The 18,690-nt window shown below is 51.4% G+C and overlaps 1 protein-coding gene and 1 non-coding gene across 2 annotated transcripts in view; one reads left to right on the top strand and one right to left on the bottom strand.

Annotated features, from left to right (window-relative positions):
• Nucleotides 1-18,690, top strand: part of COL23A1 (collagen type XXIII alpha 1 chain) — a 406,940-nt gene that overhangs the window by 349,161 nt on the left and 39,089 nt on the right. The window contains exons 4-5 of the mRNA XM_019964762.2: nt 22-29; nt 1,636-1,662. Of these exons, the coding sequence (XP_019820321.1) occupies nt 22-29; nt 1,636-1,662 (35 nt within the window). The remainder of the gene's footprint in view (nt 1-21; nt 30-1,635; nt 1,663-18,690) is intronic.
• On the bottom strand, nt 5,927-6,033 carry LOC139184332 (U6 spliceosomal RNA). The gene has a single exon (XR_011567909.1). It is a non-coding gene; the product is annotated as a U6 spliceosomal RNA (small nuclear RNA).

Raw genomic sequence — 18,690 nt, 5'->3', positions numbered from 1 at the left:
TTCTCTGCTTGTGTTTTGCAGGTCCTCCTGTAAGTGTCCTGGATTATGTTCTCTGCTCCTGAAAGATAAGATATTTTGTTTTCTCTCTGTGTAGCACTTCTATGAAAAGAATATTTGATTAGAGAGGTGTATTCTTTAAAAAAAAAATTCAATCTCAGCCAGGGGACATGTTCTTTTGGCATTTGTAGATGAATGCAAACACAGGATTCCATGTGCTTGACTTGCCCAGTGAAGCATCCTGTGACCATTATCCTTCCAAGAGAGCTGGCATGCGCCTGGCTGCTCCTCATCAAAATCTCTGGCTCGAGTTTTTTGACTTGGTGCACAGAAGCACAAGCACCATGCCTGTATTTCCTAACCCTTCTGCAGCAGTTGATCTGCGTAAACATTTTCATCTCACGTGCTTTGGCAGAAAGGACTCTGGAGTCAGGCAATTATGTCAAGAATAAGTGGGGCTTAACCACTAGATTCTGGGGTCTGTTTTCCTTCTTTGCCAAAATATTTGACTCTCTGAGTTGGGCAACAGAGACCTTGAGAGTACAGCTGGCCAGTAAGGGTGCTGAGTTGGAGAAGGGTGTGAGGGAGGGGGTGGCTACTGGATCCACAGCAGCCCCAGAAATCCCATTCCTTCTCCAAGACCCATGACAAGTCTGCCTTTGATTCATCTTGGCAGTTTTTCAGAGCCTGATAAATCCCAATGAATTCATTCAAGAAACACAATGACGGTCTGCTTGAGCCAAAATTAATCTTCTAAAGGAATTCCTTTCAGATGAGCAGCTTCATTTTTACTTCAACTTAACCATGATTCATTTCCCAATCCGCACCCTTCAGAATCTGAACGTCCTGGTGCATGTAGCAGCACCCCTTTGAGGAAGAAAGCCGGAATGTGTAGATTTATGGGCCAGGAGCAGTTTTACGCAGTTGAGTCAAGTGGAGGCTAGCCTGTGTGAACTCGCCAAAGTGCAGAACGCAGAGGGCTATGGAGCAAATTTGTCTTGTTGTGTGTATGTCTGTGTTTTTTAACCTGGCTGTAAAATGACTAAGTGAATTAAACAAATGCAGAGTTCTCAGGCTGCACGTGGCAAAGACCCCATGGGATTCTGGAAGGTGGCTCCATAGCTACCATGGCAACCTGAAGTGGAGGCCGATGTGTTGTCCAGTGTCTGGGCAGCCACTACTTCAAGCACATGGGGTCAGAGAAGCATCCGGTAGCCATCAACGTGTCCCCATACCTCTGACTTCCAAGGGCTGTCTTCCTCGGGTCACCTCATTCCCAGGGGCAACAGACAGGAAACCTGTGAGGCCCGTGAAGGAGCATTGTCGTGGTAGCTAGGATGCCATCCCCTATAACTCCACAAGGTCTTTGCCATGTGCCTCGGCTGACGTGAGGAAGACACTGTGATGTGTGCCCTGGTGACCCCTCCAGCCAGGTCAATGAGGTGGGGACGAGGTGCTCCATCCCCCAGACCCACTTCAGCCTTGCATTCCCCCTTGAAGGAGTCTGTCAGCAGCCTCTGCTGCAAACCCTGCAGACACAGGGGTGGGGGGGATCTGGGGCCCTGATTGAGTTCTAAGTGTTGCCATATGGTTTTTCTACCGAAGGTCTAATTATTAACGACATATTAATTACCACAGGGGCAATCGGGACGAGATGGCTACCCGGTAATTTGCCATTTATTTTTTTCTCTCTCTTTGCCCTTTACTCTCTAGCCAGTCTTCTTCCTCTGTGCCTTTATTTAACTGTCTGCACCCCTCTCCTCCCTCTCCTGCACCTCTGCTCCTCAGTGGCCGCAGTCTCTCTGTGGATGGATTAGCATTAGTTCTGTGGAGATGCAAAATGTGCGGGTCTGCAAGGCCGTCCTGGCAGGAACCGTCTGCCCCTCCAGCGGCCCTGCAGACAAATCAAATAGCCTTCAAGAGTCTCATGGGCATGCTGAGACCAGCCAACACTGCTCTTCCCAGCCAGTGTGTCAGCCCTGAGCCCAGGGTCCAGTCCTTGACCGTGGAGTGAGTGCTCCCCCACAGGCTTGGATGTCGTCCTCTTCCCAGGGAACAGGAGACTCTCTGTCCCAGCCCCCCGTGTCCTGTCACCACTCCAGAACCGGAGACTGGGTGATTCCTGTTTGGCCTCTTTGGTGTCATTACTTCTCAGATCTTTTACAGTTAAACCTAAAAGCTAGCTTATACCTGGAATGGACGTCCCCAGCCTGAGCCGAGTGAGCACCACAGCAGAAGCACGGTGACACGAGGTTGTGCCGCTGTCGGGTCCTGCCCGTGACAGCAGCATCCAGAAGTCCTGATAAAGAAAGAGCAGGGGCCGAGCCCGGTGAAGGAGAGTACAACAGGACCGTCCTGTCAGGAGACACATTTGTCCTGTGCCTCAGGCCAGGAGGATGCAGGGAGGGTAAACGTCGATAAATTCAGGGGCCTCTCTAGCCGCCAGCTCTGTCCACACTCAGGATGGGCTGGCAGGGGTAGGCAGGGGCAGAAGGTGGGTCCCCCAGTCTTCCAGGAGTTGCCTTCCAAGGAGGCTGTGGAAAGCACTCCAGCCCCAAGCATCAGGGAGACCGGGGCATGGGTTCCAACACTGCTGTCTCGTATATGGATGACCCTGGGGAAGGCTCTGGCCCTCTGTGAGCTTCAGTTTCCTGCTCTGTGACCCGGGGTGATTCAAAACCTCCCTTACAGCATTGGAGCTGGGATTAATTAAGGCAGAGGAGGTGATAGCTGCACAAAATGTGTCACAAACCTAGCCTACAAGACTTGGTGGAAATTTAGGGGGCATTTCCCTCATGTCTGGAGTGGTCCATTCTGAGTCCGGAGTGGAGTTTGGAACCTCCTGGCTGGCCAGGGCAGCTCCCCCAGCAGCAAGCAGCCTGGACCCTCAGATTAGAAACACCCAGCCGTGCATGGGTTAAGAATGAAATGTGAAGCCAGCCACGATCCGCCTTCATCCCGCAGGAGCACACGGCAGGTCAGGGCGCCACCACCTCCCCAGCAACTTTTCCTGATGCGGGAGGAAGGAGTCAGACCTCTCATTCCCAGACATGGCAGCCAGGCTCTTGGGGAACTAGAAGCTTTTGCTAGAATATTTCACCTTCATGTCTTGGGCGCACTCGCTTCACTAGCCCAGGAGCTCTGGACAGTTCTGACAGAACCACTCCTGGCATTACCTTATTGCCTTTTACACTCCAGGGTTACTTTTTTTTTGGCTGTGCTGGGTCTTCTTTGCTTCGCGGGCTTTTCTCTAGTTGTAAAGAGCGGGGGCTACTCTTTGTTGAAGTGTGTGGGCTTCTCATTGCGGTGACCTCTCTTGTTGAGGAGCACAGGCTCTAGGGCACGCGGGTTTCAGTAGCTGCTGCACATGGGCTCAATCGTTGCAGTTCCCGGAGTCTAGAGCACAGACTCAGTAATGTGGTGCGTGGGCTTAATCGCTCCGAGGCATGTGGGATCTTCCCGGACCAGGGATCGAACCCGTGTCTCCTACATTGGCAGGCAGATTCTTTACCACTGAGCTACCAGGGAAGCCCCAGGGGAGTGAGTAGTGGCTCTTCCCCTATTACTGTCTCCTCTGAGCGCATGACAGCCAGAGGTTCCTTCTCCCTGGCTGTGAGCATCAGAGAGGCTGCTGGCTGACTGTGGGAGTCATTTAGCCCGGGTAAGGGGCAGGGAGCTCTACACCAGCTGCCAGAGGGTCCAGTCTACCTCCCACAGAGCCTCAACTCCCTCTGCCACCATCCCTGCCCTTCCTCCCAGGATGGAGCAGGCTGTGGGGGTGGTCAGCAGGCTCTGTGGGTGACGGGCCAGAGTCCCCCTGCAGAATTCGGCAGCTGGGAATTGAATCCCAGGAAATTAAGCCTGGGGTTTGGGGCTTCCCTGGTAGCTCAGCTGGTAAAGAATCTGCCTGCAATGGAGGAGACCTGGGTTTGATCCCTGGGTTGGGAAGATCCCCCGGAGGAAGGCATGGTAACCCACTCCAGTATTCTTGCCTGGAGAATCCCCATGAACAGGAGTCTGGCGGGCTACTGTCCATGGGGTCCCAGAGTTGGACATGACTGAGCAACTAAGCATATAGTGTGCGAGGTTTTTGGTGCTGAGCCCAGGTTAGAGATAGGGTCTGTGAATTTGAGATAGGGAGGCCAAAGAAGAGGTGTGTTCACCTGGTATGAAGTTGGGAGCTTTCTGGAAAGGAAGCAGGTTAGAGCCCAGCAAGCCCTCCCCACTGCCTGTTTGCAGGCAGCGCTGGCAGCCTGTGCCCTTGTGCCCTTGGCCCCTTAGGCTTCTTGTTTCTGGGTAGCCCCAAGCAGACTGGGCTGGTTGAGAAGCTGGTATCACACCCACAGTTACCCCAGGGCTTGTTGCTCCTTTTCCTGCCGTCACCCATCCCCAGTTTGCATGCAACTCCTCCCTTCTGACTTCCCACGTGGCTCTAGTGATAAAGAACCCACCTGCCAATACAAGAGACATGAGAGATGCGGGTTGGATCCCTGGGTCAGGAAGATCCCCTGGAGAAGGAAATGGCAACCCATTCCAGTATTCTTGCCTGAAGAATCCCATGGACAGAGGAGCCTGGCAGGCTGCAGTCCATGGGGTCACAAAGAGTGGGACAAGCTGAAGTGACTCAGCATGCATGCACCATTCCACACAGATCTGGGCATCTTCCCTAGGTGGGCTTGCCTTGCTTGCTTCTGAGTTCATGGTGTTCATGCCTCCAGTGCCGGGAGCCAGTCAGCTCACCCAGCTGTGTGCTTCTGAGCACCCTTGTTCCAGGCCTCAGAGGCTGTCCCTTTAGTGGGCCCTCAGGGTGAAGGTGACACCCTGCCTGGCTTCCGCTCGTAGGAGGGAAGCAGACCTATGTGGGCGGGGGGAGGTTGGAAGGGAATTCTGCAGGCTCAGGGGTCTATGTGTTTTAGGCTGAAATTCGGACCTCTCAGCTGATGGAGGCCCTGGCTCCCAGCCTGGGCTCTGCTTACAGACGGTTCCATGTGGTCACCCAGGGGTAAGGTGACCTCTGTAGTGTGAAGGGCCTGGCCACCCGAGAGGCACCTCATGTGCTGAGTATTCACAGGCTTTGAATCTGTCTGACCCAAGTCCTGTCCTGGCTCAGCTGGGCGAACTGGGGTACTTGGAACGTGGGGAAATCACATTGACAGAGCTAAAGGTTTAAATGGGAGAATACACCCAGAGCCCAAGTGTAGGATGTCAGGTGGCAGCCCTCAATAATACCTCTATCTTCCTCACCTCACACAACCTTGATGGAAAGAAAGACAGGCTTAGGAAATGTATCCACCAACACACGCTGGCAGCATTTAGAAAGGTAAATGGCTTTGAGAGCAGTTTTCTTTCTTTCTTTCTTTTTTTTGCAGTGAGGTTTACTGAAAGGAAACAGAAAAGGCTTCTGACATAGACATCAGAAGAGAGTAAAGGAGATTACCCCCGTCGTTAACTTGAGCAGAGCTTTATATACCTTCTAGCGGGCTACCAACAATAGGTTAAATAAGCATTTCAAAGTTGTAAAAGTTTTACCGAAACCCTGAGAACTGTCAGTGTTAGAAAAAGTTTTAGGGGCTTTTTTCTGCAATTTAGTAAACTTCAAGACCAGCCTCAGGGAGGTTTTTCTTTTTCTTTGTGCTAAAAACATGTCACTTCCTAAAGGGAAGTAAGAGCAAGAAAAGAGTTAAGCAGGGTGGCTGTGGTGAAGACTGCGCCAGCTGTGTGTTCTGGGTTAATCCAGGGTGCCCCTCCCCACCCTGTGAGGAGAGCAGCTGAAACTAAGTCCGTACGTGGACCCGGCAGGGGCAGCAGAGGGACAGGGGCATAGAAGCTGAGTACGTACATGGGGCAGGTTGTGGACGGAAAAGGGCCTGTGGTCACCTTGTCCACAGTCTCCCTATACAGAGGCCAGCCTGTCCTTTTCTTTTTTTTTTTTTTTATGGAACACTTCACGAATTTGCGTGTCATCCTTGCGCAGGGGCCATGCTAATCTTCTCTGTATCGTTCCAATTTTAGTATATGTGCTGCCGAAGCAAGCACCAGCCTGTCCTTTTCTACTGCAAGGGTTCATGAATAGCTCTCTGCTGATGACGAAAGAAGCATGTTTTTTATAAAAACCTTCCCAAAATAGAGAAAAGCACAAAAAGAAAAAAACAATTATCCGTAATCCTACCACCCACAGATAAGTCCTCTCAATATTTTGGTGTTTGTTCTTCCCATACTTTTTGTATACAAGTTTATTTTTATTTTTATTATTATAAAAATGAGATTACAGTGGACATACTTTTTTGTGACCTATTTTTTTTCACTTAATATAGAATGAGACTTACCTATATCATTAAGAAATTTTTATAGAAAGTAATAGCTGCATAGCATTTTGCCGTATATGTAATTGATTTAACCAGTCTCCAAGTCATGTTATTTATGTTGACAATCTTTCACTCTTGTAGTCAACATGATGGGAATAAATCTAAGCTTATTTCCGTAATTATCTCCTTAGAATAAACGTCTAGAAGTTGACTTGCTGGCCCAAAGGGTTTGCACATGTTTAAGGCTTTTGATGTGTACTGTCAAATTGCCCTCCCGAAGGCTGTGCTAATTTACATTCCCATCAACAGCACATGAATGCTACTTGTTTCCCAAAGCCTTGGCCAATCAAGGGTATTATACTTTTAAACCTATGCTAATATTATAGGTAAAAATTTATGGATGTCAGTGTAAGTATGTATCTTGTTTTAATTTCGGGTATATTTTCATTAGAAGCAATCGCAGATGAAATTAGTTTTGATAAAATTCATGTAATCCTGGCAATGGCACCCCACTCCAGTACTCTTGCCTGGAGAGTCCCATGGACAGAGGAGCCTGGTGGGCTGCAGTCCATGGGGTCGTGAAGAGTCGGACATGACTGAGCGACTTCACTTTCACTTTTCACTTTCATGCATTGGAGAAGGAAATGGCAACCCACTCCAGTGTTCTTGCCTGGAGAATTCCAGGGACGGGGAGCCTGGTGGGCTGCCGTCTATGGGGTCGCACAGAGTCGGACACGACTGAAGCGACTTAGCAGCGGCAGCTGCAGCATGTAACCCTAACTGCCATCTGGTGGTAGAACTTGGAATTGCAGGGATAGAATTTCAAGAGATGACCAGGCATTTAAGAATTTTCAAGTTTCATTTGATCCAGGGACAGCAGACATCATGAAATGAGCAGCACAGGGTGAATTTTAAACTCAGGACGTTGTCAGTCCAAGGTGGGACCTGCAGAGGAGCCCTTGATACAGCACTCTTACATTTAGGGGTAGTAATCAGCATTCATGTTGATAAAGTGAGATCTCATAAACAGCAGAATTGGCTCTGCTCAACAAATCCAAGAGGTGTGTTGTGTATGAGGGTAGCACGAAGAGAATCAGACCCAGTTGCAGTCTTTGGGGAACTATGGGGAGGGGTAGCCAACAGCCAACTTACCATAGGATAGAGAGGAAGGGCGGAGAAGGCAATGGCACCCTACTCCAGTACTCTTGCCTGGAAAATCCCATAGATGGAGGAGCCTGGTAGGCTGCAGTCCATGAGGTCGCTAAGAGTCGGACACAACTGAGTGACTTCACTTTCACTTTTCACTTTCATGCATTGGAGAAGGAAATGGCAACCCACTCCAGTGTTCTTGCCTGGAGAATCCCAGGGACAGGGGAGCCTGGTGGGCTGCCGTCTATGGGGTCGCACAGAGTTGGACACGACTGAAGCGACTTAGCAGCAGCAGCAGCAGCAGAGAGGAAAGGACAACTGGGGTCGCTGTGGCCTTCCTGGAGGTTTCTTATCACACTCTCCTTTTTCCTCTCCAAACTGTGGCTTCCGTCTAGGACAAAAAGACTTGTCCCTCATGCAAGGCTCAGCACTGTCTGCACCTTGACTTTGGCATAGAAAACTTCTCACCATCTCCTATTTACAACATCAAAATCCTCACATTTCCTCTTTTTTTTGGTATTTGGACTTTTTGACTCTTAACACTGAGCTTTAATGACTTTTGGGTTTGTTTTACACCTTCAGAACACAATTTAAATAGTTATTGAAAATGTGTATTTAGTAAATTTTCCAGAGCTTAAGATTTGTGTATTTGAATGTATGAGGAAAGTGATAAGCTGTGAGACCAGAGGCACATAGAAATGATGAAGCCCATTGAGGGCCAGTGGTGCAGAGTCCCTGGAATAGGGGAGCGTGCCCACATCAGAAACACCACTGGCCATCGTCTCTATGCCAGACAGTTTCCTGGGTCTTTGGACTAGCACCAAACAGGAGTGACAAGGCCCCTCCCTGCAGTGATGAGGAGAGAAACAAAGAAAAGAAACCAACAAAACAATAAAATGTCCTAGACAGAGAATAAAGCAGGGAATGTGATGAGAGGGCTGACTGGGTGGATTAAATAATCAGAAAGCTCTTGGGGAAGATGATATTTGAACTGAAACTCATATGATGAAAAGATGTCACAATTTGGGGAGGTGGTGGGAAATGCTCCTGGCAGAGGAAAAAGTGCACAGGTCATGAGACTGAAACAAGTGTCGTGTGTCCAGAGTATGTGTGAGGCCAGTACAGTTGGAGTGAGTGAGCAAGTGCCAGGAAATGGTAGAAGGGGGAGTTGGAAAGGTCTCCAGGGCTGCATGGAGTAGAATCTTATAGGTCACAGTGAGAGGCTGACCCAGGCAGGAGGCCAAGAAAACTTGGCTCTGTGTTTACTGAAACCACCTGCCCCCAGGGGCAGGCTGCCTTGACAAGAGCTGGGAGACTCTCTCCTTCCAGTGCTTAGTCGCTCAGTCATGACCAACTGTTTGTGACCCTTTGGACTATAGCCTACCAGGCTCCTCTGTCCATAGGATTTTTCAGCAAGAATACTGGAGGGGGTTGCCATTTCCTCTTCCAGGGGATCTTCCCAACCCAGGGATGGAACCTGCATCTCCTGGGTCTTCTGCATTGGAGGTGTGTTCTTTACCTGCTGAGCTATAGGACTGTCCACTCCCATCCCCCGCCCAGAGGCTTTTCCAACATGCCAGGGACTATAAGGACTGTAAGTGCATGGACTGAGTGTTTGCTGGAGACATGCTGGCCCGTGTTCACACCCTGAGAGATTGATGGTCTTGACCTTGCTGCACAGAAGAGGAAGCTGGGCTCAGTCCATGATAGGACTTGGCTGAGACACCAGGCCCACCCTCAAAGCAAAGCCTGAATTAGCACAAAGCCTGCAGACTCTCCATCACACCAGCCACCCTATCAGTAAGCTGGCTACAGCAGCAGATCAGGGCTCAGACTGTCTGTGCACTGGTAGAAGGGTCTTTATCCTCTCATCACCTAGAGAAACAGATATTTAGAGTGAATGTTCTCCTCCTCATCCCTGTTTCTATCTGGCCCTGGGATTCTCACCCCATTCCACCACCCCTCCCCCGTTATCAAATCGTTAGGACCCTTTCCTGCTTTCCATTAAAAAACAAAGCAGAAAACCTAAGTTAGAAAACCTAAGAAAACCTAAGGTCTAACTTAAAGAAGAAAATGTCTTCGTCCCATCTTCTCTCCTATTCCTCACCCATATATCTGTCAAACTCCTACTCATCCCTCAAAACAGGCCCCAATTATTAGAAATTGGTGGTGGCAAGAGGGGGGAAATCTTCCTTATGGTGAAATGTCTAATTCCACTTCCCTGGCCAGGAGCAGCTGAGGGAAGCAGGGAGACCACAGCCATAACTGACCCCTCCCCACCCCTGCCCCTAGGCATCCACTCAGCCCTTCTGTCCACATTTGCAGTGTGAAACTTGGCCTGGATGAAAACATGAGGGATCGATCTGTGCGGCACTTCACAGTGAGAGTACCTCCTATCCCTGGACACCACGACTTGTGCCCATTTTGTGGAAAAATTGAAGCTTAGAGTGGCCATACCCCTTTGCCAGATCTCAGTGGCAAGCACGAGGGGCCTGGCTTCCCCCTGAAGGCTCTCTAGACCTTCCCACACAGAGATCTTTATGGCACAGCAGGTAAGGCTGTAAGGCAGCCAGACAAGGCCCCGGACCCCGCAGAGGAAGGAGGAGCTAACTCCTCCTGGGACAGGGGAGGCCTCACAGAAGAGGGACAGTTGGGGCCTGTTTTGAGGGATGAGTAGGAGTTTGACAGGGGAAGAGGTAGGTGGGCATTCCGTGCAGCACCAACATGGACACAATGAAAATGCAGGGTCAAAGTGTGGTCTACGTGCCAGTGGACGGTGACCCTGTGGAAGGGCAGGAAAAGAGGAGGATGACGCTGAACAAAGGGCCCCCACTCACCCAGAGGGATGAAGACGGATGTATATACTGGAAAGGCCTCCCTGGCTACAGGGCAGAGACAGGGGCAGGGTGTGGGGGAGGTCCAGACAGAAGGTGGCTATCAATATTAAGCGGCTGAAACAAGTCCCAGTAAGGATGAAATGAAAGAGGGAAGACTGGAGAAGAGAGGGCTGGCAGGAGTTGCAGCCTGACTCTGACAGGTGAGACACCAAAACCAGAACTCCTCATGCTTGGCAGCAGCCAGCTCCCCAAGCATCCTCTAACTGGGCCAGGGGTGAAGGGCAGGCAGAGCTGCCCATCACATGCAGAGTCAGTCATGGGGAGCATCGACAGACAGCCTAGGCCCCAGGAGACCAGCACAAGCCCTGCGCTGAAATGCGGGATAGGAGACAGGGCCTCTGCCTGGGACCAATTTTGAAACGAATAACTCAGTTAGACTGTTTGGAATTAATCAAGTGAACAAAAAAAGGACCACCAGGCACCATGCATTCATAGGCTTATTTGCACCCTCATAGTTCAAAAACAGCTTTGATTGTAAAAATGTAATTAGTTAAATGATTCATCTGTAACATCCCAAATTCATCTGTTTTGGGACTTCAGCATCCTACATCTCATTTTCATCTGACCCCTGCAGGGCTGCTCCCCAGTTCTCCAGATTCTGGGTAGAACAAATGAAAGCAGATTTCCCGAGCAGCCCCTGCTAATGGTCCCCAGATTGGAACTGTGGGGAACCACAGTTGGGCCCCAGGGAAAAGGCCACCATGCTGACTTTCCCTTCCTCTTCCCCAGGGTCCCCTCAAAAGCCCAGTACAGGTGCTCCTGGACCTGGGCTTGCCTTGGGCCCATGTCTCTCAAATATCACACGTGGAGCAACCAGAAGAACAGAGGGTTGAGCTGCTGCTCCTGCCCCTGGTCTCTAGAAGCCCTACTTACCCTTGGAAGCATTTTGCATCTTCCAGGCAGTGGCCCAGGAGCCCCCTGCTCCTATTACAAACCTCCAAGGATGGTACCATCTTCCCATGTCTAATTCTGGGATTGCTCTCAACAGAGGTAGCCCATGGGAGGCCAGCAGAGGTTTGTCTGGCTCTTTGCAGGTGTTCCTGTGACAACACCTTTGCAGAGTGATGCCCTCCAGGCTGGTCTCTGACTCCCTTTCCCCCCAGGCAGCGAAGCACCCTCACCCCATTGCCAGGAAGAGCATGTTCAGACCTGCACTAGGCCACTGGGGCAAACTCAGGTCTTCCAAGTAAGTAGACTTGAAAGAAAGCAGTTATTTGGAGTATGAAGCTGGTCCACACAGTATCCTCCTGAAATCAAGGACTGGCCCTCTGTCCTGCCCATGCAGTGGAGAGAGAGTGGGCTTTGGGGCTCCACAGACCATGTAACCCCTCTTCAGGCGTTTGGGGAGCCAATTAACTGACCCCATGAGAGCCCTAGCACTGGACATACAGATTGGGTTCAGTGAGTGACAGTTCCTTCAACCACGGTGATCACCAACCCCAGCAGGGGGAGCCCTTGAGGCTGAAGGAGCCCCTCCCAAGCCAGTGTCCAGCACCCAAGATGTGGCCCAGAGGGGCAGGAGTCAGCTGGTGCCCATGACAGCCTTTGACAGGTCAGGAGCGCCCTCTGGTGCTCCCAGGCCAGGCACTGGTGCCAGTAGGGAACTTTATAGAAGAATTCACTTGGCAATTGTTTCACTCAACAAATATTTGTTGTGTCCTCACTTTGTTTGACATTTGGGATACAACTAGTGAGACATATATCCAGGGCCCCTCCCCTCATGGAGGCTGGGATTGCGTGGGAGAGAGAATCAAACTTCAGGGCTGAGAAGGTGCAGGTTGCTACAAGTGTCTGTGACCCAGGCCGGGCTTGGTGGAGGTCAGGGCACCATCCAAAGGAAAAGAGGTGTAAGCCGAGTTTGGAAGGCCGAGGAGGGGCTGACAGATGGGAACTTCAAGGATAATGTCCAGGGAGAGAGTGCACCCAAGACAGGCCAGGCTGGGAGGGAACAGGAGAGGAGGGTCAAGGCCAGCAGGCCTGGAGCACTCAGCTTCATTGACAAGTCAGTTGCCTCTATAAAGGGAGCACAAGGTGGAGAGAACTTGCAATAGCATCCAACCTGGGAAAGTCCAGGCTTAACAGAAACCTTGCAAATCCATCAGGTTGCCAGGAAGCAGTGAGTTCCCTGTCACTGGAGGTATGCAAGCCTGTGCTACATAACCACCCTTCAGGAGGGGCTTCTAGGGAGAGATTGGCCCCAGTGGGTCATCTCCCTACCAAGGCAGGTCCTTCTACTCATGTGTGTGCTAAGTCGCTTCAGTCATGTCCGACTCTTTGAAATCCCATGGACTGTAGCCTGCGAGACTCCTCTGTCCATGGGATCCAGGCAAGAACACTGGAGTGGGTTGCCATTTCCTCCTTCAGGGGGATCTTCCCGACCCAGGGATTGAACCCACATCTTAGATCTCCTGCATTGGTGGGCAGGTTCTTTACCACTAGTACCACCTGGGAAGCCTTTTTGGGCTACTCAGACCCAAACTCGGTGGGACAGGATGGCGCAAGCCCATCTAGAGAAGGAGGCACTTCAAATAGTCACAGACACCCTTCAGAGGCAGGCCTCTGGTGGGCACTGGATCCTCAGGGAGGGTCACAGTGGGGAGGGGAGGTGGCAGGAAGGCAGTGCAGTAGGTCAGTTACTGAGGAGCTGTGTGGGCTGAGGAAAAGGTGAGGAAGACTTCTCAGAGGTGACGTGTGGGTCTGGAAGGAGTATCGTGCGGGCAGACAGGGGGTCCTTGAATGTCAGGCCAAGGGGAGCTGCAGCTCTGACCTGAGTGGGGGGGGGAGGTGAGGCCATACCAGGTGCAGCCAGAGGGAGATGGTGAGGTGGGAAGCATGCAGGGTTTAAGCAGGAAATTCAGGCTTGGGTCCCAGGCCAAACTGGCTATGCCTAGCCTCACCAACCTTCAGTTTCTTCATCGGTGGAATGGAGGTAATAACGGTACCTGCCCAACAGGGCTATGCTTAGGGTCAATGACTTCCAGGTGAGAAGGCAAAGGTGTGTGTGTGTGTGTGTGTCTTTTAGCTCTGCCCCATTTCCTGGATTTTTACACTAAAGCTGGCCCAGCACATTACAGTCACACTCATTCAACGCCCTGGGTGCCCAGCTCTAGTCTAGATACTGTCACCTATAGGAAATCATTCCATGCACACCACACCTACTTTACAGAGGAGGAAACAAGCTCCGGGGAAGTTAAGCAGCTCACTCCAAGGCCTGCAGGGTAAAAGCAGAACAAGGAGGATGACTCCCTGCTGCTTCACTGTAGGAAGAATGGGCACTGAGGGGATTGGAGGCATGGGGGCTGACGGAGACTGATCCAGGAGAGAGGCCAGGGTAAGTGGAGAACTGGACGTATTCGTGGTTCGGAGAGATGGTTCAGAGCGTTCTAGAACTGCAGGCTCGCAGGCTCACTGATGCATTCCAGGGGCCAGCCAGGTGACGAAACAGGGAGGACGGGCTGGGTGCAGGGGAGTGGAGGGAACAGTGGGCCTCGACTGAACTGGAAGGGCACATGCCCCATCTAAGGGGGTCACTGTAGCTCAGCCCAAGCAGATCGATCATTACCACGTCTTCTAACATTTCAAGAGAAGCTGGAAATACAGTTTTTTTAATGAAATCTTTGGATTCTTAAGAATTCCAATCAACCTATTAATTCTTGCAACTCTTTGCAACCCCATGGACTGTAGCCCACCAGGCTCCTATGTCTATGGAATTCTCCAGGCAAGAATACTGGATGGAAAAAAAAAAAAAAGAGAGAGAGAAAAGAATACTGGGTGGGTTGCCATGCCCTTTTCCAGGAAATCTTCCCAACCCAGGGATCAAACCCAGGTCTCTTGCATTGCAGGCAGACTCTTTACCATCTGGACCACCAGGGAAGCCCAATCTGTTAACAGTGGGTGACAACTGTGTCACTCATGGAAACCAAGGAGGGCTTACCTCAAAACCCAGGGTTTCAGAGAGGCTGGGGATTCAAACATGAGTGAGGATGGGAGGAAGCAGGCAAGTGGCCCTGCAGACTGAGGCTCAGGGCGAGAGGGCAGATCAGGTGTGTAGCCTTGGATATCAGGGGTCCCTGTGGCCTCAGTGTCTGCTGTGAGCCCTGTCAGTCACTCTTGTCCCTGGGTGTCCTGGTAATGCTGTGTCTCAGTCCCACCAGCTGAGCTGTGCTGTCCCAGGCAGGCCACTACCCATTGTATAGTTTCAGCCACACTGGGCCCATCACCGTCTGATCCATCCTGCTAGATCTTCATCGCACCAGAGGCTGCCGCCAAAATGGGTGCCTCCGCTGGTCTGCCATCCCATTGCCTTCCCTCAGACCAGCCCCACGTGCCTGAGCGGGAGACACCAGGCTGGAGGCAGCGCTCAGCAGATAAGCTCAGTTCACGGATCCAGCTTCCATCCTCACCCACCCAATGGGAGTCAGGCCTGTCGCTCCCCTTCACCCCACCCTGAAACAATTTTTCCCGATATCTGACAGGGTAATCATGTAACAGGCAAATGTGTAATTTAGACAGGTATTTTGGGATCTGTTCAAAGGCATAGCACCCCTTTTTCTAGCCAAGATGTGTAATGGACATACATGTAATTGCTTCCAGGGCACACAGCATGTTCACTGATCATGTCTTCTCCCCAGAATAGAAGCCAGCTGGCTTTCCAGCCTCACAGAATCACAGAGCTAAAGGGACCAATGGGTTTTCTAGGCCAAGGGTCACAAAGCCAGATGCCCTGACAGAGCTGGCAGGTCACTTCAGCAGGATGGGAGGCCAGTTGTGAGGCCCTGGGAACTGCACTGGGCCCAGCAGCCATTGCCAGGCATGTGAACCCAGCTGAACCCATCTTCAGCTTTTCGGTAAAAGTCCATGCTCCAGATGTTTATGTGAAACGTTACAATTTTTAAATGTTGCAACTAGTTTGGGTAAGTTTTACTTCTTTTTTTTTTTTTAACTGCATGGACTAAACCAAACCCGGCTCCAGGCCAGCCCTGCCCTCCCTTGCCCAGACAAGGAGTGAGAGAGGGCAGCACGGGAGGGCCAAGGAGCAAGTGAAGGGCAGGGCTCGGACCTTGGCAGGCTCCTAGGTTCCCCCACAGCTGGAGTCCCCATAGCTCACTCTGAGTTAGGTGTAGCTGCTGCTGCTGCTGCTAAGTCACTTTAGTTGTGTCCGACTCTGTGCGACCCCATAGACGGCAACCCACCAGGCTCCCCCGTCCCTGGGATTCTCCAGGCAAGAACACTACAGTGGGTTGCCATTTCCTTCTCCAATGCATGAAAGTGAAAAGTGAAAGTGAAGTCGCTCAGTCGTGTCCAACTCTTAGCGACCCCATGGACTGCAGCCTACCAGGCTCCTCCATCCATGGGATTTTCGAGGCAAGAGTACTGGAGTGGGGTGCCGTTGCCTTCTCCGAGTTAGGTGTATCAGGTGACTGCAAAGACCACTCTACAAAGGGCTTGAGACCCCAGGAAGGGGTTCCCCAGAAGAAGCCACATGCCACCACCAAGACACAAGCTGCAGCCAGCCTGGACGTATGAATGGGGGTTCTTTCTTCCCTTACCCTACAGTGGAATTCAAGTCTGGGAAATTGCTAAGCCCAGACAGTTGTGCTGTGGCCCATGTGTATGCAAACAGTCTGACCTGAGAAATCAGAACCACATGGTACTGACCTGCCCGAGGGCGCTGCCCATCCACCCCCTTGCCCACTGGACAGCCCTAATGAGAGAGCCTTTGCACAGGAAAGCACACGCCCCGGGCTGGGACTCTGGGCCCCAACAGCCTTGTAATTTGATGAATTGTCAACATCTGGGCCATAATTACTGGACCCTGGACTGATAATCCTGGTAAGCCCCCCATCCAGGGGCCCTGTTCTGGTGCATTTGGGGGGTGCTCCATTCCCCTACAGGAGCTGTCAGCATTAATTACAACCAGAAAGCAAGATAGTCACCCAGCCCTGGCTGGTCTGAGCATTTACTCCTGTCTCTGTCTAAACACGGCCAGTGTATTGATTCAGCTCCATACAACAGATAACTCTCGCCAGTTGGGAGGCCTGAGCCACAGCTAACAGAGAGGAACAGAGCCAGCCTCACACAGAGGAAACAGTCTGCACAACTTCTTTGCCCTGGGGTCCCTCCAAGGCTTTGTTCCATGGCCACATTGAGACGCTCCAGTGATAGGGTTGGCATACTCCCTGGCCCAAACTTACTTCACCAAGAAACCTCCTCTATTTTGCCATACTTGCTAATATTTTTTTGAAAGATGGCTCCATGGAACCCTGCTTAGGAAATAACCAAGGGGTGAGGGAGGGAGCCAACCCACAAAGGTAAGAGATGTTGGCAGTGGCACAGCCTGGCATCTCACTGCCAGCCACTTGGAAGGCCACCCAAACATCCCTCCCCAGTGCTGCCCACCCCAGGGCCAGTGCAGACTCCACTCCGTGTCTGCTTGCCTGTAGGTCTCACAACTTGGGTTGATCTGAAAGAGGAGACCAAGGAGACTATCTTGGGACCCATGTTGAACTTGTCATTTGAGAGAAAGGCATGACCTCCATTTTACAGATGAGGAAACTGAGGTTCCAGGCTGCTCAGGTTGTTGAGCGGGGCAAGAGGGTGGGCCAGCACGGGGGCTCTGTCCTCCGGCCTGAGGTTCAGCACAGCACAAGGTTCTGTTTGCTTCTATACAACCAGAATCACCCTGGAGCTCAGCTGATCTGCACCAGGAAGGAGTGGTTTAAAGCATAACCCAGCCTTGTAAATAGCTGTCTAGCTTCATGGAGGGCAGAAAGCGTTGAAAACCTCTGGTGAATTCCATGGCTTTGATCAGGCAGGGGAAGGAGCCAGCAGGGACCAAGCAACTCCAGGCACAGTGTTGTGGCATATGACCCTCAGGGTCACCCGTTCTGTGGGAGCTGAGGCTCAGAGAGGGGGTTTGAACCCAGGGAAGGCCCCAGTCCTCCCTTCACTCTGTGTCATTCCTTCTGCTCCTCTGGTGGGAGATGCAGGGAGAGAAGCATCTCTGCCGAGAGTCGGGGAAGGGAGGGCTGTCTGGATAGGATAAGATCCCCTGCCACCAAGGCCCTGCCACCACCCCGTCTGGGGCTCTGCTCTTCCAGATGGCTTGGCTTCCCAGTACATTCCCCTCCTGCTCAAAGCCAGCTTGTCAGCAGCTGGGGCACTCAGCCTGGACTTGGTCCAGCCCATCTACTAGGCCTACCCTTCCCCAGAATGTTTCTCTTCCTCACAGAGCACTCAGAGCCAGGCTTGGACCTCCCTCCAACTCATGGAAACACCAGGTTCATCCACACAGCCTGCCATCACAGTTGCTTTGCAAAGATTCAGCCAGGCCCTGAGACAAGGGATCCAGTGAGGCTGGGAACACTGCCTTCTGGGAGACCCACAAGCAGAATGATGGCTCAGGCAAGTCTTGCAGGAAAGAAACCTATTTCACAGGGTATAGCTCCTTACTTCACTGTGGATGGTGACTGCAATCATGAAGTTAGAAGACAATTGCTTCTTGGCAGGATAGCTATGACAAAAAGCAAAGAAATCACTTTGCCAACAAAGGTCCATATATTCAAGGATATGGTCTTTCCAGTAGTTGTGTATGGATGTGAGAATTGGACAGTAAAGAAGGCAGAATGCTGAAGAATTGATGCTTTCGAACTATGGTTCAAAAAATCTTCTGTGGAGAAGACTCTTAAGAGTCCCTTGGAAAGCAAGGAGATCAAACCAGTCAATCTTAAAAGAAATCAACTCTGAATACTCTTTGGAAGGACTGATGATGAAAGTGAAACTCCAATACTTTGGCCACCTGAAGCAAACAGTTGACTCAATGGGAAAGACCCTGATGCTGGAAAAGATTGAAGACAGGAGAAGAGGGCAACAGAGGATGAGATGGTTGGATGGCATCACCGGTTCAATGGACATGAACTTAGGCAAACTCTGAGAGACACTGAGGGACAGGGAAGCCTGGAGTGCTGCAGTCCCTGGAGTCTCAAAGAGCTGGACACAACTTGGTAACAACAACAACTCCTTACTTGACCATAGAATTCCTTTCCCCAGGCAAGCCTGTAACACCCTGCAAGACACCAGTGTTCCATGGACACCAGTTTGGTAAAAGCAGTATTAGGGTGACTGTGGGCAGGGCCCATCCTCTAAGGGTCACAGCCCGGGCCCCAGCCTCTCCCAAGATAAGAGGGGTCAGAATCATGCCCCAAAGCTGGGCAAGTCCATCTGACTCCAAAACCAAGCTGTTTCCTCCTCCACCCCACCCTTCTGTGAGTTCCCTCCTCGGTGACTCCCAGTGACCCGTGGTCACCGAGCAGCCTCTCCAAGCATCAGCTATTTCCCGAGAC

The sequence above is a fragment of the Bos indicus genome, chromosome 7 (genome assembly GCF_029378745.1).
Source record: "Bos indicus isolate NIAB-ARS_2022 breed Sahiwal x Tharparkar chromosome 7, NIAB-ARS_B.indTharparkar_mat_pri_1.0, whole genome shotgun sequence".
NCBI classification, from domain to species: domain Eukaryota; kingdom Metazoa; phylum Chordata; class Mammalia; order Artiodactyla; family Bovidae; genus Bos; species Bos indicus.
Note: the sequence above shows the minus strand (reverse complement) of the source record. Positions and strands in the feature narration are given on the sequence as shown.